Source organism: Metarhizium acridum (genome assembly GCF_019434415.1).
Source record: "Metarhizium acridum strain ARSEF 324 chromosome Unknown scaffold_31, whole genome shotgun sequence".
Classification (NCBI taxonomy): domain Eukaryota; kingdom Fungi; phylum Ascomycota; class Sordariomycetes; order Hypocreales; family Clavicipitaceae; genus Metarhizium; species Metarhizium acridum.
The window spans coordinates 1,018,037-1,033,004 of NW_027094018.1; the positions used below are offsets into that span (position 1 = coordinate 1,018,037).

The 14,968-nt window shown below is 49.8% G+C and overlaps 4 protein-coding genes across 4 annotated transcripts; 1 reads left to right on the plus strand and 3 right to left on the minus strand.

The window, feature by feature from the left end:
• Positions 1-1,735: 1,735 nt before the first annotated feature.
• Positions 1,736-2,603, minus strand: J3458_005139 (uncharacterized protein). The gene has a single exon (XM_066118617.1). It carries the CDS (start codon positions 2,429-2,431, stop codon positions 2,066-2,068), a length of 366 nt encoding a protein of 121 aa, XP_065976137.1. The 5' UTR covers positions 2,432-2,603; the 3' UTR covers positions 1,736-2,065.
• Positions 2,604-4,274: 1,671 nt separating this feature from the next.
• On the minus strand, positions 4,275-6,710 carry J3458_005140 (uncharacterized protein). Its single transcript, XM_066118618.1, has 2 exons — positions 6,673-6,710; positions 4,275-6,620 (listed from the first exon to the last, which is right to left on the minus strand). Exon 2 carries the CDS (start codon positions 6,158-6,160, stop codon positions 4,448-4,450), a length of 1,713 nt encoding a protein of 570 aa, XP_065976138.1. The 5' UTR covers positions 6,161-6,620; positions 6,673-6,710; the 3' UTR covers positions 4,275-4,447.
• Positions 6,711-9,861: 3,151 nt separating this feature from the next.
• Positions 9,862-11,541, plus strand: J3458_005141 (uncharacterized protein; the record flags this gene model as incomplete). Its single annotated transcript, XM_007811767.2, has 3 exons — positions 9,862-10,199; positions 10,259-10,532; positions 10,609-11,541. The coding sequence occupies 3 exons, from the start codon at positions 9,862-9,864 to the stop codon at positions 11,539-11,541; spliced, it is 1,545 nt and encodes a 514-aa protein (XP_007809958.1).
• A 2,545-nt stretch (positions 11,542-14,086) lies between these two features.
• Positions 14,087-14,584, minus strand: J3458_005142 (uncharacterized protein; the record flags this gene model as incomplete). Its single annotated transcript, XM_007811766.1, has 2 exons — positions 14,087-14,413; positions 14,486-14,584. The coding sequence occupies 2 exons, from the start codon at positions 14,582-14,584 to the stop codon at positions 14,087-14,089; spliced, it is 426 nt and encodes a 141-aa protein (XP_007809957.1).
• Between the last annotated feature and the right edge of the window lie 384 nt (positions 14,585-14,968).

Genomic DNA, 14,968 nt, shown 5'->3' on the forward strand with positions numbered 1-14,968 from the left:
GCTGTGATAGCAAGGACGGCGGTAGAAAACGCGCCAAAAGGAGTGTATGAATAGTCAGGTGGACTTGAGGGAGAGAAGAGGGTGAAGGGGAGAAGAAAGCCAAGATTTTGAAGAGAGAAGCAGGGCCAATATGAAGGCCCAGAAAGGAGAGAGGGGGGCGGAGCAGGTAAGGAAGAAGTGGCGTATGTATCCATCGAAAGTTTCTCCAACCATGTTCTCCGTATTGTATGTACATACATGCATACAACATACACGCTGCGTATTCAGGTATTGTATGTATGTACGGAGGAATAGCCGTACTCCGTACTCCGTAGTATGCAGGCCAATGCAGCTAGTACGCGAAGGCCACGGCGTCGTCGTGGGTGGGGTGGGTTCAGTGATGTTGGACGGTCATGGACATGGGGCCAAAACAAGAACAAGGACCGGGGCCCGTGGCCAGAAGGTTCGGTCAGCATCCACGAGATTAGAACCGACGAAACGAATTGCGGTGCTGCGTGGTTGTCAGCTTGTACGGAGTACTGCACAATACAACTGCAATGCGCACGTTACTTTCTTCAGTCCGAGTGTTCGTTCCGAGTTCTCCATACCTTGATTGAATCCCGCCCCTCCTGACTCCACAGGCCCAAATGAAAAAAACCATCGGGAGCCAAGGCAAAGAACAAATTGAAGGCACACAGCCACCGGTCTGATTGCTAGTACAATGCTCCGTACGCCGCAGATGGCACGAATGACACAAATGCCAACAGAGCAGAATGAACCCAGTTGACCAAGGCCATCATCAACAGGATAGTCGGGAAAGAGGCTAACGACGTGGGAGCAACTCGCTGGGGCCGCGTGGCACTTGGCATGGTGGAGGGCTGTGATGTCGCCGAGGCTGCGCCAAAAAGATGAATTGATGCCATTCCGTTGGTGCGGACTCGTGATACGGGCGTATTTAGATTAGAGACATTCTGAAGTAGTGTGGAGACGATGCATCCCAAGCCAGGCACCATGGGCAACTTGCGCGCGTTGCGGGCGCATCCAATCAAACGTCGCGTAGCCCGTACTACTACGAAGTAGGACAATCGAAGAAGCGTTGACGATGTGACGATGCGGCCAGAGCGGCGCTAATCTGTGCTGTGAGTACCGTATATCGTCACTTGATTAACGGGGTACTCCATTGGATGAAGACTTAGACATACACGTGGATGAGACTGCGCTAGAGTGCATCTCGCTCTTTTTTTTTTTTTTTTTTCTTTGTCTCTTTCTTCTGCGTTTCCGTCAGGAGCGCCCCGGGCTCAGGTGGTCCGATGCCTGGTATCCGGTTGGTTTGTTTCTGTCTCTGGCCATGCAGTTGGCTCTTCTCGGTGGTGGTTGGAAAGTCCACAACCAGATGGGCTCCTTCCCTTGGGCGATTTGGCTCAGGGGAAGGACTAGTGGCGCTAGATGCAGGTACCGGGAAGAGATGCAATTCTGAGACGAGCTGTGGTCCAATCGTTCGGCTGCACCCCTGCAAGAGGCACCAGCGGGCTTGAACGAGCTTCAACGAGGGCGTTTTTCTCCACTCTCCGGCGCCATCCCGAGCCAAATAATGCAATACGATCGCCTTTTTGACAATCCATTGATCCCTTGCACTGACGCCCCTTTTGACTCTCCCCTGCCCCGCCGTGTCTTCGATACTGCGTGCCATTCACCTCGCCGGTCGTGGCCTGCTGTTCTTGCAGCAACTCTGCCTGAAAGACCTCGAGTCGCCAATCCGCATGCAAGACAACAAAATATGAGGAACGATATGGGAATTCCATGCCTTTCCCGCAAGGTCGCCACAGAACCAGGCTAGGGCGTCATACTAGAATCTGGCCAACCGCCAGCTGAACTAGGCGCCGTAATCAGGTGCCTGAGCCCTGACGGCCCTGTTCACTCGCGAACAAGAAAAAACTCTACCCCTCACAAACCTCAACCAGATCTTCCTGGTGATCCACGTTGCTCACAAAGCCCCAAGCGACACTAGTAGGCGCGGAACACGGGCACTCATGGATCGTTTTGGTATGTATTACTATGGCGGACCCGGTGTCGCCACCTCCAGCCGTCATTTGCGCGTGTGAACCGATGCATCAAATTCACGCTCGCGATTAGACAAATTCTCGGTGGAATGAATTGCCAATGGCGTCTCGCACGGCGTCGGCAGCTTTGCTCTGCGTTTCGAGTTTTCAAGACGCCGCCCTGCGCATGCAAGCCAAGTTTGAAGACTTTTTGCATCCCTTGCCGTATGATCCGCTCGGCCTTCATTTCGCTTCTTATCGTTGAATGACGGAACCCATGATTCATCATGGTACGGAGTCACTCCGTAGCATGGCTGTCGTGGCGGTAAGAGAATAATTTTGTGGCTGGTTGAACATCCCGCCACGCCCGACATTACAACATTACACTCTTCAACGTGCGGAGTACAGAGCATAATATTGCCAGGTCAAGGATTGTCGTGGCTTACATTAAGGGCGGCAGAAGGGTTCGAGGCCCATATGTAAGTAAAATGGATGTGATGCATGCATCCGTAAAAGGGATCAGCAAATTTAAGGCATTCATCCACGTACTTTAATAACGAGGTTATGAATAAACTTCTCTCATCATGGCATGCCACCTGGGTAATAGTGGACGGAGCCATGTGGATATTGTACTTGACTTAAGTAAGAGACAGTACGTAGTCAACGGTACTTGAGAGGCAACCAGCCGGCTCACCGTCTCTACAATCACACCCGACAGATGCTGAAACCGCCACCAGTCAAAGTCCACCGCCGTGCTCCCACACCGTCTCTTGGCCCACATGCTTCTTTTTTTTTTTCTTTTTTTTTTTTTTCAACTGGGAATGTCCACTGTGGCTTCGTTCAACAATACTCCGTGTTGCTACTTTCCCTCCACAATCCTCCATTCTCTTAGTCCAGAAATGACCCCAGGCATACTTTCTTTCTGAGGCTTAGGGCTCGAAACACGATTCACATCGCTAGGTGACTGGGAACCAAGCCACCGATCCACTATCGCCTTGTCTACCTGCGCCTTTAATTCACTGAATTGCCTCATCCGACTCGTGCTGTCTGTCAACTGCGACGGTTCGTCTGATGATTTTTTTTCCCTCCCCGGCCCTGCAGCGAATCAAACCGCTGCAGTCTAATCTAGTCTGCGGTTTTTAAAATTTTCATGTTGCTTTTTAATTTGCTGCTAGTCATACCCACATCTCCGAGCCACATCCTCTGGTCGCAGCGGACTCTCTCGTCACCCAAACACTGTACACATTGTACTGAACAGTAACAGACTGTGCCCATTTCTTAGCGGCGAGTTCTTTGGTGTCTTTCTTCATCTTGGACCGAATTCATCCTCTTTCTTTACGCCGGGGCTGAGGCTATCGCGAAATGGCCTTTGCCGGCGCGCCCCTATATACTATCACCAATCTGCTAGCTTCTGACGCATCGCGATGCGTTCTAGGCGATTGTCGCGGTTTGTTACGGTTCTCTGGCTTGGGTACGGCCAGGCACATGGTAACAGAGTTGCCTTTACTGGGCCCTACCTGATGCATTCGGTGCTTGCACGACCATTTGGATAGGTTGAGTAAAATAAAAAACTCGATAATGGCAATACCTAATTCCGCTACGGAGTTGCAATAAAGTTGCTTCACAATAATTTCATTAAGCAGTGCTCCGGTCCGCAATTGCGAAATCGGCCCAATACTTTGAACGGACCGTAACCAGCCCATCGCGGTTCTTGACGAGTCCGTGTAATATAGCCCCCGACCCTGTGCAAAAGAAGGACCCCGGTCTGGCATAACAAAGTCACAGTAAAATTTTTGTCTGTTCCCGCTCCAGAGTGTGTTGCAGCCCGCTCGGAACAGTGATGTTCAGACCCCTGTGTCAGATCTAGTTGACGGCAGTGCATAAAGATCTGCGTGAGTGACCCTCGGTTCGTCATGCGCCAATGGAGAAATCATCCGAGAACCCCAATCCGGTATTTCATCTGATGTTCCCATCAGATGTTTCGAGGCCTTGTACGTCGCACCACTATGATGTATGGTGTTAATATCGAAACTTCCCCGGACCACTGTGCCCCCATCTTCACACCACTAATTTATGCGCTGGTCTCAATTTCATGCTTCAAACGAAGCTGATAAACATATTCACCCCACCTTTGCGTAGTCTATTACGGTTCTCTGGTTCGGGTACGGCCAGGCACATGGTGTTACCTTTACTGGGCCTTACCTAATACAAAGCTTACCTATTATTTGAATAGGTGAAATAGAATATAAAAAACTTAACAATAATAATACTTAATTCCGCTATACTAAAGTTATGACATTATACGTCACACTATTATAATGTACAATGTTGAAAACAAAACTTCCCTGGACCTCTGTGCCTTCATAATTATATTATGAATTTATGCGCTGGTCTTCATTTCATGCGTCCAATGAATCGGCTAAGCATATTCATTCCACCTCCTCTATTCTGGGACGAGGCTGCTTCGACACCTGATTGGTACTTGCTTCGGGATTGATGGTAAGCCCTGCGAGACGAGCCAGGCCACTGGTACTTGTCTCAGTTGGTTGAGGAAGCAAACTCCCGGCATACCAGTTCTCCAAACTTTCCACGACATCCCGAGCATGTTGTTGAACAAGTCCATCGTTATCTGTGTCCGCGACGTAAATCAGCGTCCGTTGAATATCCTCCCTGCTGGAATCCGTGAGCCCGAATCCGAGCGAGCGGCCAGACTCTCTTGCTTGATGCAATGCTCGCACAAAACTGAGGATAGCCATGACGGCCGCCCTGCGAAGAATGCCGTATTCAATATCTCCCTCCATGACTAGAATGTTGATACAAAGGTCAACTGCGTTTGATGCAAGCGTTGGTCCAATACCAATGATGTTGGTCTCCAGCGCAACACCAAGGACGGAGAGGGCAGAGGTTCTCATCCGAATATCTTCGCTGCCACGTTTGCTCTCCCAGCCTTGTAGAATTTGTGCCATTATGTCATTGTTAGCTTTCTCTTCTTCCGTGATTTGCTTGTCATCATCGAGATCCATATCCTCATCCTCATCATCTTCCTTGCTACTTGAAGAATGTGATTTCTTCACCGCAGCTAACTTCTCCTCCCGAGCTTGCTTAGCCATCGTCTTTGGCCTATACCCTCGTCGACCAGCAATAGCCAGCATCGTCTCAGAAGCTTGCCTAGCTACATCCCCTGAGAAAGTTTCACCTAGACGCTCGATGACTTGAACCAGGGCTTCTCCAAATCTGAGTCGAACATCAGTCGTAGACTTTTCTTGGGCATCTAAATAGTGATCAAGCAATTCTCGAGTAGTTGACTTGGGATGTCGGTTGGCCAGCTGCGTGAAGATTTTGACTACTCTTAGATTGATGTAGTCTTCATTGTCCTTCAGCAATCTGGACATCAGAGCTGTGATGGCAGTAATGTCCAAGATCGGACTTTCTGTCAGTATAAGCATGGAAAGCATGTTCAGGCCTTCTGAAACAACCGGCGGTGGACTTTCGCTGTCCGTGATGTAGCTCATGGCTAAATTATAAGTTCTCTTGTCCTCAATCTGGCGGATGGACTGGGCGCGTGCTGGTCTCTTGGACCCCGGCTCAACTTCGTCTGCATATTGGAGCAGCATTTTCAGGTTCTTGGCAGTAGTTGATACATCAGAGCTTCCTAAATTGCTGATTCTCTCGAGCGAGTCTTCGATGAGTCTCAAGTATTCTGGCTTGATATCTGATTTTTGAAAGCTTGACGCCGTAATAACAAGATTCAGGAGACTGAGTACGACTGAAATAAGGTCATCCCCGAAGGGGGCGCTGCCATCACCCTTGAGAATCTGACAGATAATATCCAGAAGTTGGTCAAAGTGGCCAACTAGTTTCTGCGGTGACAGATTCAGGAGCTTCTGTAGAACAGCAACTTCAGCCAGGCCTTGGATGGGAGACACCGTTGCTTCGTCATTTGATGTGGTCTTAATTCCAGGATTACACTGCTCCTCCATGACTCGGACCCAACGCCGCATGAGGAAAAGGAAAATATCGGAAACTTGCTCATCTGAACAGGCCTTCATAAGAATCTGCACAAGCTTACCGGCCTTCGTGTCTACCTCTTTCAATCTGTATGAGTCGTCAGGCGAGGACTGAATCGGAAGAATTGCCTCCATATTTGATTCATCGACGATTCGATATTTCCAGAACTTGCTTGAACCATCGACAGACCCTTCACAGAGAATATTTTGAACGATCGGAAAAATGCTTTCCACCTTTCCAACTAATTTCAGATAGGTCTGGATTAGAATTTGGGCCGGGATGTGATACTTTTGCGAAATGACTTGCGGCGGATTTGAGATGGAAGCAAGTGCCCACAATTGGATTATAATGGGTTTCAATATTCTCACACATACACCTGGTGGTGGATTCGATAGAATCAGGAATTTCAACCGCTTCAATGCCTGCTCAAGCTCGACACTGGAAACAATAATCCGGCCACGACTTAGGTCTACAATACCATCATCGTCTTGTTGGCTATTGACGTCAGTTGTGGGGATTTGCGCAATTTTGAGTGACGGATTGATCTCCTCGAGCAGTGGTTGCGCAAAGGCATTCCACCCCGCTGTTCCTGTTCTCCATTCTTAGCGTGAAGCTCTACCGAGGCAATGTTAACAGAGATCCTTACCTGGAGCACCAGTTGTCTTTTTGTCAAGAATTCCAAACACGATTCGAGAAGCTGTTCTAGCCAAGTCCTTACCGGCCTCACCATCTAGCAATTGAAGTAGTTGTGGTGCAATGGCACCATACCAGTCCTCAGCCTTTACGGTAGATGGCACAGCTGACAGCAGTTTTGTAACAGCAGCCACGGCTCCGTGAGTGATGCTTGCACCGCTTTTTTGTGGCTTCTGCGAGCCTCTTGCGGCGGCTTGACTGTCGGGGTGGACAGAAAACACAAATTCCATAGTTTCGCGAACTCCGTCAGATCGCATTGGTAGCAGTGTGAGACTTTGAAGCAGTGGCTCCCTCAGCCATGAAGGAACAGCATTAGCCTTGATCAACGAGTTTAAAATCGGCAAGAGACTCCGCGTTTTCATCCTATTCCCCTTGTTAGACTATCGTAAGAGATTCTCACAGGAGGTCAGCGTACTTTGCGATGATCTCATTGTATACCTTGAGATTGGACTGTCGCTTTTCCGCATCGGACGAAGGGTCAAAAGCCTTTTTTGCCGCCTCTACAAGCTCCTTGACTATCCGAGATTGATAGTGCGACCTATTAGACGATTCGGCCATCATTCTTAGCACAAATTATCGTTGTTTGTCTAAATAAGATGCTGTTTGTAGATGATGTGGTGCTCATAAGCATTCATTGGAGGCGTTGATTTTGTGGAGAATTCCGAAAACTGTACTCGTGCCCACCCCACTATTTCCACCTTTAGGTGGACGAGGCCCCTAAAAGAGTGGGGTGGGCACGAGTAGTGGAATGGCAAGGATTGTACTCCGTAATGTGAAGAGCATCGCACTGTGTGGACTACTGAAGTATCACCCATACGCACTGTAAGCTCCTGACAGTACGGAGTAAGTCAGCTGCTCTCGCGTCAGAGCCGCCGCGTTTGGCAGCTTCGAGACGCGACTGCAAGCATGGGCCTTTTTTGTCACTATTTATTGGCCTGCTGGTTTTGCCATCCGCAACCACGATCCTGACCTGTGGACAATCAAGTCCCTTGGACACTTCCACACCTGGGTACTCGTCCATGACACTTGCATTTTCCCGCACAAAACCTGCAATGCAGCAGCTTTCCGACAGAGACTCGTCAACGCCATATTTCAACACTCCTTCGCTTCTGTAACACGGCGCACCTTCCTTCGCGTCGCCTCCCGCACAGTTTACCGAATCTCATTTTCCGCGAGGAATGTCTATTGCAGGCCCCCTTCCAAGGCTCTTTTACATACGCCATGCTGCTTTCATACCCGTATCAGGACATTGGTTTATAGCAACATATGGCCCGTAACTGGAGGCACGGACAGGGGAATGGGCTCGGAAACTTAACCCTAAGATAAGATCTGGTTGTAGTATTGCGTCAGTTTGACCCGTCTTTTAAGCCTACGAATGAGTCGAAACCCGTCAACCGCTGAAAAGCGGCCGGCTGGAAACGAGTCTTTCGGCGGGCGGACTGATAGGGAGAACCGTCCAGTCACGGTATGGTGCCATACTGTGCAAGAGATTGGAGCCATGAGTCTATTCGAGAAGAGCCTCTGGTCTGAGGACACTCGTCAGCCCGATCTACTGGAACCGGGGGTTGGCCAGTATGGGCAGTTCCAAAGATGCTGTTGATAAAGAGAGAAACTGTCATTTCGAACGGGGAGAGTTGAGCCAAGCATTGGATACACACTATCAGTCACTGCGTTTCATTGAATATCACCACGAATGGATTGCCTTGCCGGAATCACTCATCAAGTCCGAGTGTCAGTGAGGATTTCATGGGTACAAACAGAAACACTTCACTGATACACTGACTCACCAAACTTGATATGCTCTCGGATCTCTCGACGTCGCCTAGGCTATTTCTTGCCGTGTCACTTCTGACCGCATTGTCAACAAGCACTTGGAATCACATCTGGGGTAACTCCCAATATGTGTGATGATCACATCAAGCCTAGCCACACGCATTAACTTTCCATTGCAAGAATCAGCAAGCAATGACGAAAGATGCCAGTCAATCGTTGTGGTGTCTCTTGACCCTCGACAATTTCCTCGACAGCCTTCCGAAAGGAATGAATCGAGACGAAAGCGCGGTTTTTGTGGATGTCTTTTGTCCGCGCGTCGATGCCCTCCTTGCTAGCATTGACGATGCATGATGGAGAGGATACAAAAACTAGTCCTTGTTGGCAGCGAAGAACACACAGAAGGAGTTGTTGTTTTATTGACGGTCGAGTCTCACGTTTGCTGTGTTTCCAAGAAAAGCGTGGAAGCATCTGAGTCAATGAGTACTACGCGACCCTGAATCCTCTCTGTCGGTTTCTACATTGAGCCTTATCCTGGGACCCATCCCGAGTTGGAGTCAAAGTTTCGTGCTTGTCTGGGATTGGGGGAAATGGAGTTTTGGCACGAAAGGTGAACGGCAATCGGGTAACGAATTGGCACTCAGTTGATTGGTTTTAAAGGGCAGGCCTCGAGGGAGTAGGCAGCTCTGGTTGTCCCCGTGCCAGCAATGGTAGGAGGACAACCCCCCAGCAGTGAGGGGATAAGTCTCCCTTTCATACCCCAAACGCGATAGAAGCTCGAAGCTAACAGGTGACTGCAGGGACTTAGTTTAGGGTGGGCAGTCATGGCACCGTATCTCGCCGTGATTTACAACGAGGCATCGAGGACTATGATGTAAGGCTGCAGGAAATCATCTCCCCACAAATGACATCAGCTCTCGCCGTGCTGAAACGAGGCCGCGACTGAAACTCGCAGCCTTCAGTTTGAGCGAGGCCAATAGATATGCTTGAGGAGTGTGTGTTCTAATTTGTCGGACGCCCCATTGTTTCGCCGTAGTCCTACCATTTAAAGCGTAGGTGGAAAAAACTTGATTTAAACAAGCGCTACATCGACCTGGACGCCAGCAAAACCGAAGGCCCAATGAAGTAACAAGGCGTGCGCCGGCATCCATCAGCCCGGATCATATCCCCTGTAGAGTGACGCCATCGTTCTGCAGGAACAAGATGACTGCCGTATCCCAACGACTCACAAGATTCAGGATAGACGCTCCTGGAGTTGGCGATGCGCGGGGTCCAGAGACGCCACAATGGACTATGTGTATAATTGCGTACCCCGAGACATTACGCCATCTTCTCCCGCCCTTTGCCAAGAAACCTCGCCATCATATCAACGATGAGAATCATCCTTTCGGTAGTCGGCTACGGCGCGCTGGGATGGGCCGTTCCCACGGGTGCACCCATTGCCGAGCAGACGCTTGTTGCGAACGTTGTTCAGCAGCGTGCTCCTTCGCCGACGCCGGCTGCCGCACTCGACCAACGAGGACTTGGTGATGACATCAAGAGCTACGTAGAGAGTTTGGCCAGCGGCGTTGAGAGCAAGGTATCTTCCCTGGTAGAATCAGGTATCCTCAACTTTCCACACGGTTTCCCGACAGGGACTGCGGTGGAAAAGTCGCTCGGCGTATCGAGCACTGAGCTGGATGTTGAACCCACGCAGGTTCTGAATTTGCCGTGAGTACCGCTCAGTCTTTATCTGGCATGTATCGAGATACTGACTGAGGTGTTGTTAGCTCGTACGGCAACTGGACGGAGAACGGCTGGAGTCTCCGGATCCATGGAAACGTGTACAAAATTCCCAATGTGTCGCAGAGCAAGATTGACGATCTCGCAAACGTCTTCCTGATCGGAACGAGTGTCAAAGACCTGAATGCGACGGAGCAAGCGCAGGCGCGGAATGTTACGAGGTCGATTTTCGTGGTGCAGCAGGGGAATAAGAACGTGACGATGAACTTGAGGAATAATGTTGCGGTGCAATCCAATGCCACTGGGGGTGCTGTTAACGCTGTAAGAAGGACAGATGCAGATATCCCGTCTCCTGCAACGTGCAAAGAAGTGCTAACTGGGATGCGTAATTTTACAGAAGGGCGGCGCGCAAACGATTCATATGCCGTATAACACGACCATTGAGGGTGACTTTGACTCGTTCGTTGATCTTCGGAACACGACGGGCCCGAATGGAGGATACATGATACCTGGAAACGAAACGTCAAAGATCCAAACGTTGAATGTTTATGCCGAGGGGACAGATTCGGGAAATGCCACGGCGTACTTGGTGCCCCCGACGGGGTTGACGGTCGTTTCGGACATTGACGATATTCTGCGCGTGACCAAGATTTACCAGCCTAAGGAAGGCCTGATGAATACGTTTGCTCGACCATTTACGCCGTGGATGACCATGCCGAGTGTCTATGCCAATTGGTCTTCGTCCATTAACAATATGCACTTTCATTACCTGACCACGACTCCAGAGCAGGCGACGAGGAATTACATGGAATTCATATACCAGACGTACCCCCTTGGATCATTTGATACGAGACCTTTAAACTTTTCAGACGCGTCGGCCACGCTGCATATTCGACGGTTCTTGCTAGACAAGATCTTTCAGACGTTTCCGAAGCGCCGGTTTGTCTTGGTGGCTGATACCAGCAACCACGATGTAATGGTGGCTTACCCGCAGATGTTCAAAGATTACCCAGGGCAAGTGGTGTGCATCTTTCTGCGGAACACTAGCGCCACGGACTCTGGTGATAAGTTCCCGTATGACACGTCGGGCTTTAAAGGCATTCCGAAGGACAACTACATGTTCTTCAAGGTCCCTGAGGACTTGGCTCATCTCGATGTCGAGAACGGACGTTGCCTCAATACTACCATCCCTCAAAATGTGACATTTGGGGAACAAGGTCTGCCCCTTGGCCTCGGAGACAAGGGCAGCTTGGCTAGTCGGATCCAGATCGGAGCTCCAACGGCTTTATTTGTAACACTGATAACTACGGTTGCGGCAGTCATATTGTAGTCATGCAAAAAAATTTCCTCAAGATGGGTCATGGTTATTGAAGCGGTCAGACTCTGTCTTCCACTAATCAGATTAGATTATCTTGCGATGCTCTAAGGGATGGCGGATGAGCCTGGCAATTTTGTCGCAAGCATCCCGCATGATTATCGACTTGGCATGCACTGCGCAACGAAAGTTTAACCTGATTAGCTGTTGGCCTGTTTTCCTTGGTGGGTTGTCGATGATTGTTGTAGCTTTTTCATGCATGGTGACGGAGTTGTAGGGCAGACCTGTGGCCATCAGTGGGATCATCCAGTCGCAGAAAGCATGCTGTCTCGCCCTCATCTATCTTCAGTTCGTAGTAGGCATCTAGCTATACACTATTCGGTAGTCTCGGTTGAATCACTGGCATGTCTTTCTTGAAAGCAGGTTCAGCTTTGTTCCAACGCCATCGCTCCCCTGCGGATTTATCATCTCAAGCATCGACCTAAAACCCCAAACCATGAGAGAACACCACCTTCTCTCCACGCTTTCCCAGGCCGTTGCAATTGACTGAATAGCTGGAGTATTGGAGTGACTGACCCACGTGGCACAACGGGGAGTCCCGCGGATGGCAGCTTGACAGACTCGACAGACCAGTTGACGCTTTTGTCTTTACTGCTGCTATCCTTGAGAATACTTGGAATCATGAGCTCATAATAAACCGATTAATGGACCCTCACCCCTCGTGGCATAAACCCTGTCCAACGATACTACCTCATCCAAATGGGTCTGCAGGGCTTCTGACGCTCCCGAAGGTAGGCCAAGAGGTGATCCCGACTTTCATGCGCATTGCATGTTCATTGCACTGACTTCCAAATTTCTTGTCCCTGTCATGTAGGGAGGACCCTGGCACCGGTGTTGGGACTGATATGTGGTGTCATGAACCTACATGGCCTTTTTTCCCTCCCCCATCCGGACCCTCCCTCACAAGTCATGCTAGGCCCCTAACTCTGTCAGGAAGGTCATGATAAACACGTTGGGCACCCTTGGAACGCGCCTTGCGACATGCTTTTGTTTTCTCGGATGCAGATTGAACTTTGATTCCCGCTGAGCCGAGTCAGAATGTGGTCCTTCTGGTTGTGATTCGCCTTCCGAGTTGTCCAGCGCGTAAGGAAGCCATGCGTCAAGTCATTGACAGGAGTGGGCAGGCGCCACCAACGGTCTTGCAGGGCCGCAAAAAGCTTCCACGTTCCATGTCAAACATCAGTTGGAGAGTTCCTTCCTCAAGCAAACATTGAAAAATTCCTGTGCTGGCAAGCTTCTGTGGGGGCTCCAACGCCGATGGCAGCTGGCAAAGGTGTAGAGCCACTCACTTGCACTCTTGTCGAAATGCAATCTTCCACAAGAAAAATTCAAATACTTCTGCCGAGCAATGTCTCGCATGGCGTCTCTCTTTCCTTGGGTAATGTTGACCGCCGCTCAACTGTGCAGCACGACATCGCTTGTTGTAGCGGCAATTTAATCTCCATTGCGACTTGGGAATAGAGTGGCCCGTGGAGATCCAAAAGCAGACAAATTTCAACCACTTCTCCACCACAATACAATACATCGCACAAATACGGAGTACGGAGTACAATGTGAGCATTTTTCGGCTGCTTCCCGACGCCTCAACGAAACGGTGACGCAGGGTCCACATGTATTAAACCCACCTTAAACCAGCATTGCGAAACAACGGTACACAGTCTCGTGCACTAGCAGAAGAACGCGTTCATCATACCTGGTGCAGTAAGATGAGCTTTGCCTTGGTATCTTGTCTAATTAGATGCGATGTAGGCGACAAGGGAGCTATACTATTGTTGCCTGTGCGGTAAACATGAACACCACAAACGTGTCAACCGGGGCGAACTCATGGTGCCACTTCGAGCGCGTCAAAGATGCAACGCACATGTTCACGATATGTCGGTCAAGAGATGTTCCGGGGGTGTATGACCTCAGCATTACAACGCAGCGTGGACCGACGAAACTCATTATCCAAGATTTTTTTTTATTCGCTTAAAAGGATGATATTAAGTATGGAGTACTCCGTATTCTGTACCCTATAACTACCCCCTAGGTACGGAGTACCAGTACGAAATTTCATAAGGGAGTGCAGAAGAAAAAAAAACAGGGCTAGAATTTTATCATCGAGGAATTTTTTCAACCCAAGTCCCCCCTGTCTATCTGCCATTGCATTGAACAATTAGCATTACCCTGACCAGGAGCAATTTTTAGGTCAGGCCCTCTCCAAAATAAGACCTGAGTGGAGATTGAACGCTCCACTGGCTATCCGCCGTCTTTCTCAAGTTGTTGTGCCCTGCAATACATGGTTGTTCGCCAACTCAACATGCCGGAGCTACGTCAGTTTGGTACAAACCCTCCAATCGGGACGGTAAAGCCTTAAATCATATGCTCAGATGCTGGATATCTTGCATACATACATATCCTCCCAGTCATCTGAGCACAGGGGCTCAGAGATGCATACAACTTTTGAGGTGGGATACGACCCGGTAACCATTTCCACTGGGCTCTCTTGCTCAGTTGCTCTTCACTGCCCAGACGACACCAGGCCGGGTGCCTCGGGCATGGCACTGGTGACTGGAACAGCTGGTGGCGGCCGAGCAGCTTTGTCTCTGATAGTCCAAGACTCAGTAGAAGTATTTCCAGCTGCTGCTGACATGCCGTTGTTTACTGAATCGGCAGGGAGAAGTCGAGCAACCTTGTCTCTGAGATACCAGTCCTCACCAGGAACAGTGGGAGCCACAAGCTCCATCATTGCGTATTGCAGAACACCATCCTGGACACGAGGCACCGCAATGTCTCGGGACATCATCCATCCTGAAGTGGGAGCCTTTTCGTCATCTCGTCCTTCAGCCTGTAGTTTCTGTTAGCACTCAAATTTCAGGCGTGCTAATATAGGAACCTCATTCATGCCACGAGGACTTACCATACAAGTTGCACATGGCGCTTTGTTCACCCAAACCCAGTTTTGGCAGTTATGGGTATAAAAGTATTTGCAACGATACTTGTAGAAACCACCAGACATGTTGACAGAGGGAGCCGAGAGACAGGAAAAATCAAGGTTGGATTCGGTGAGTCAGAAGGTAGGAGGGTTTGTGATATGTGCATGGAGGAAAGAGGGAAATGATAGGATTGATGGTTTGGATGTCAGGAAAAGGCAGCTCATTACAGACGAAACAGCTCCAGACGTGTCTATATATGTTCTGGAAGAGCTCACACTCAACTCAACGTCCGCGATCCGGGTGTGGCGTGTATCCGGGGCGTGTTCTCGGCATTTTCCAGCGTCTTGTTTCCGTGAGCTTGCCCTGGACTAGCCAGAAGGCCCAGTTTCGAAGGCTTAGTTACCGGGATAGGCGGGTGAGAGGCTTCTGAACCAACGTTGGGCATGGGAACAACGAATCGGAAGTTG

What these genes read in the sequence shown, in the direction of transcription:
- J3458_005139 (XM_066118617.1), bottom strand. Translation starts at nt 2,431, where the DNA reads ATGCTCTGTACTCCGCACGTTGAAGAGTGTAATGTTGTAATGTCGGGC.
- J3458_005140 (XM_066118618.1), bottom strand. Translation starts at nt 6,160, where the DNA reads ATGGAGGCAATTCTTCCGATTCAGTCCTCGCCTGACGACTCATACAGA.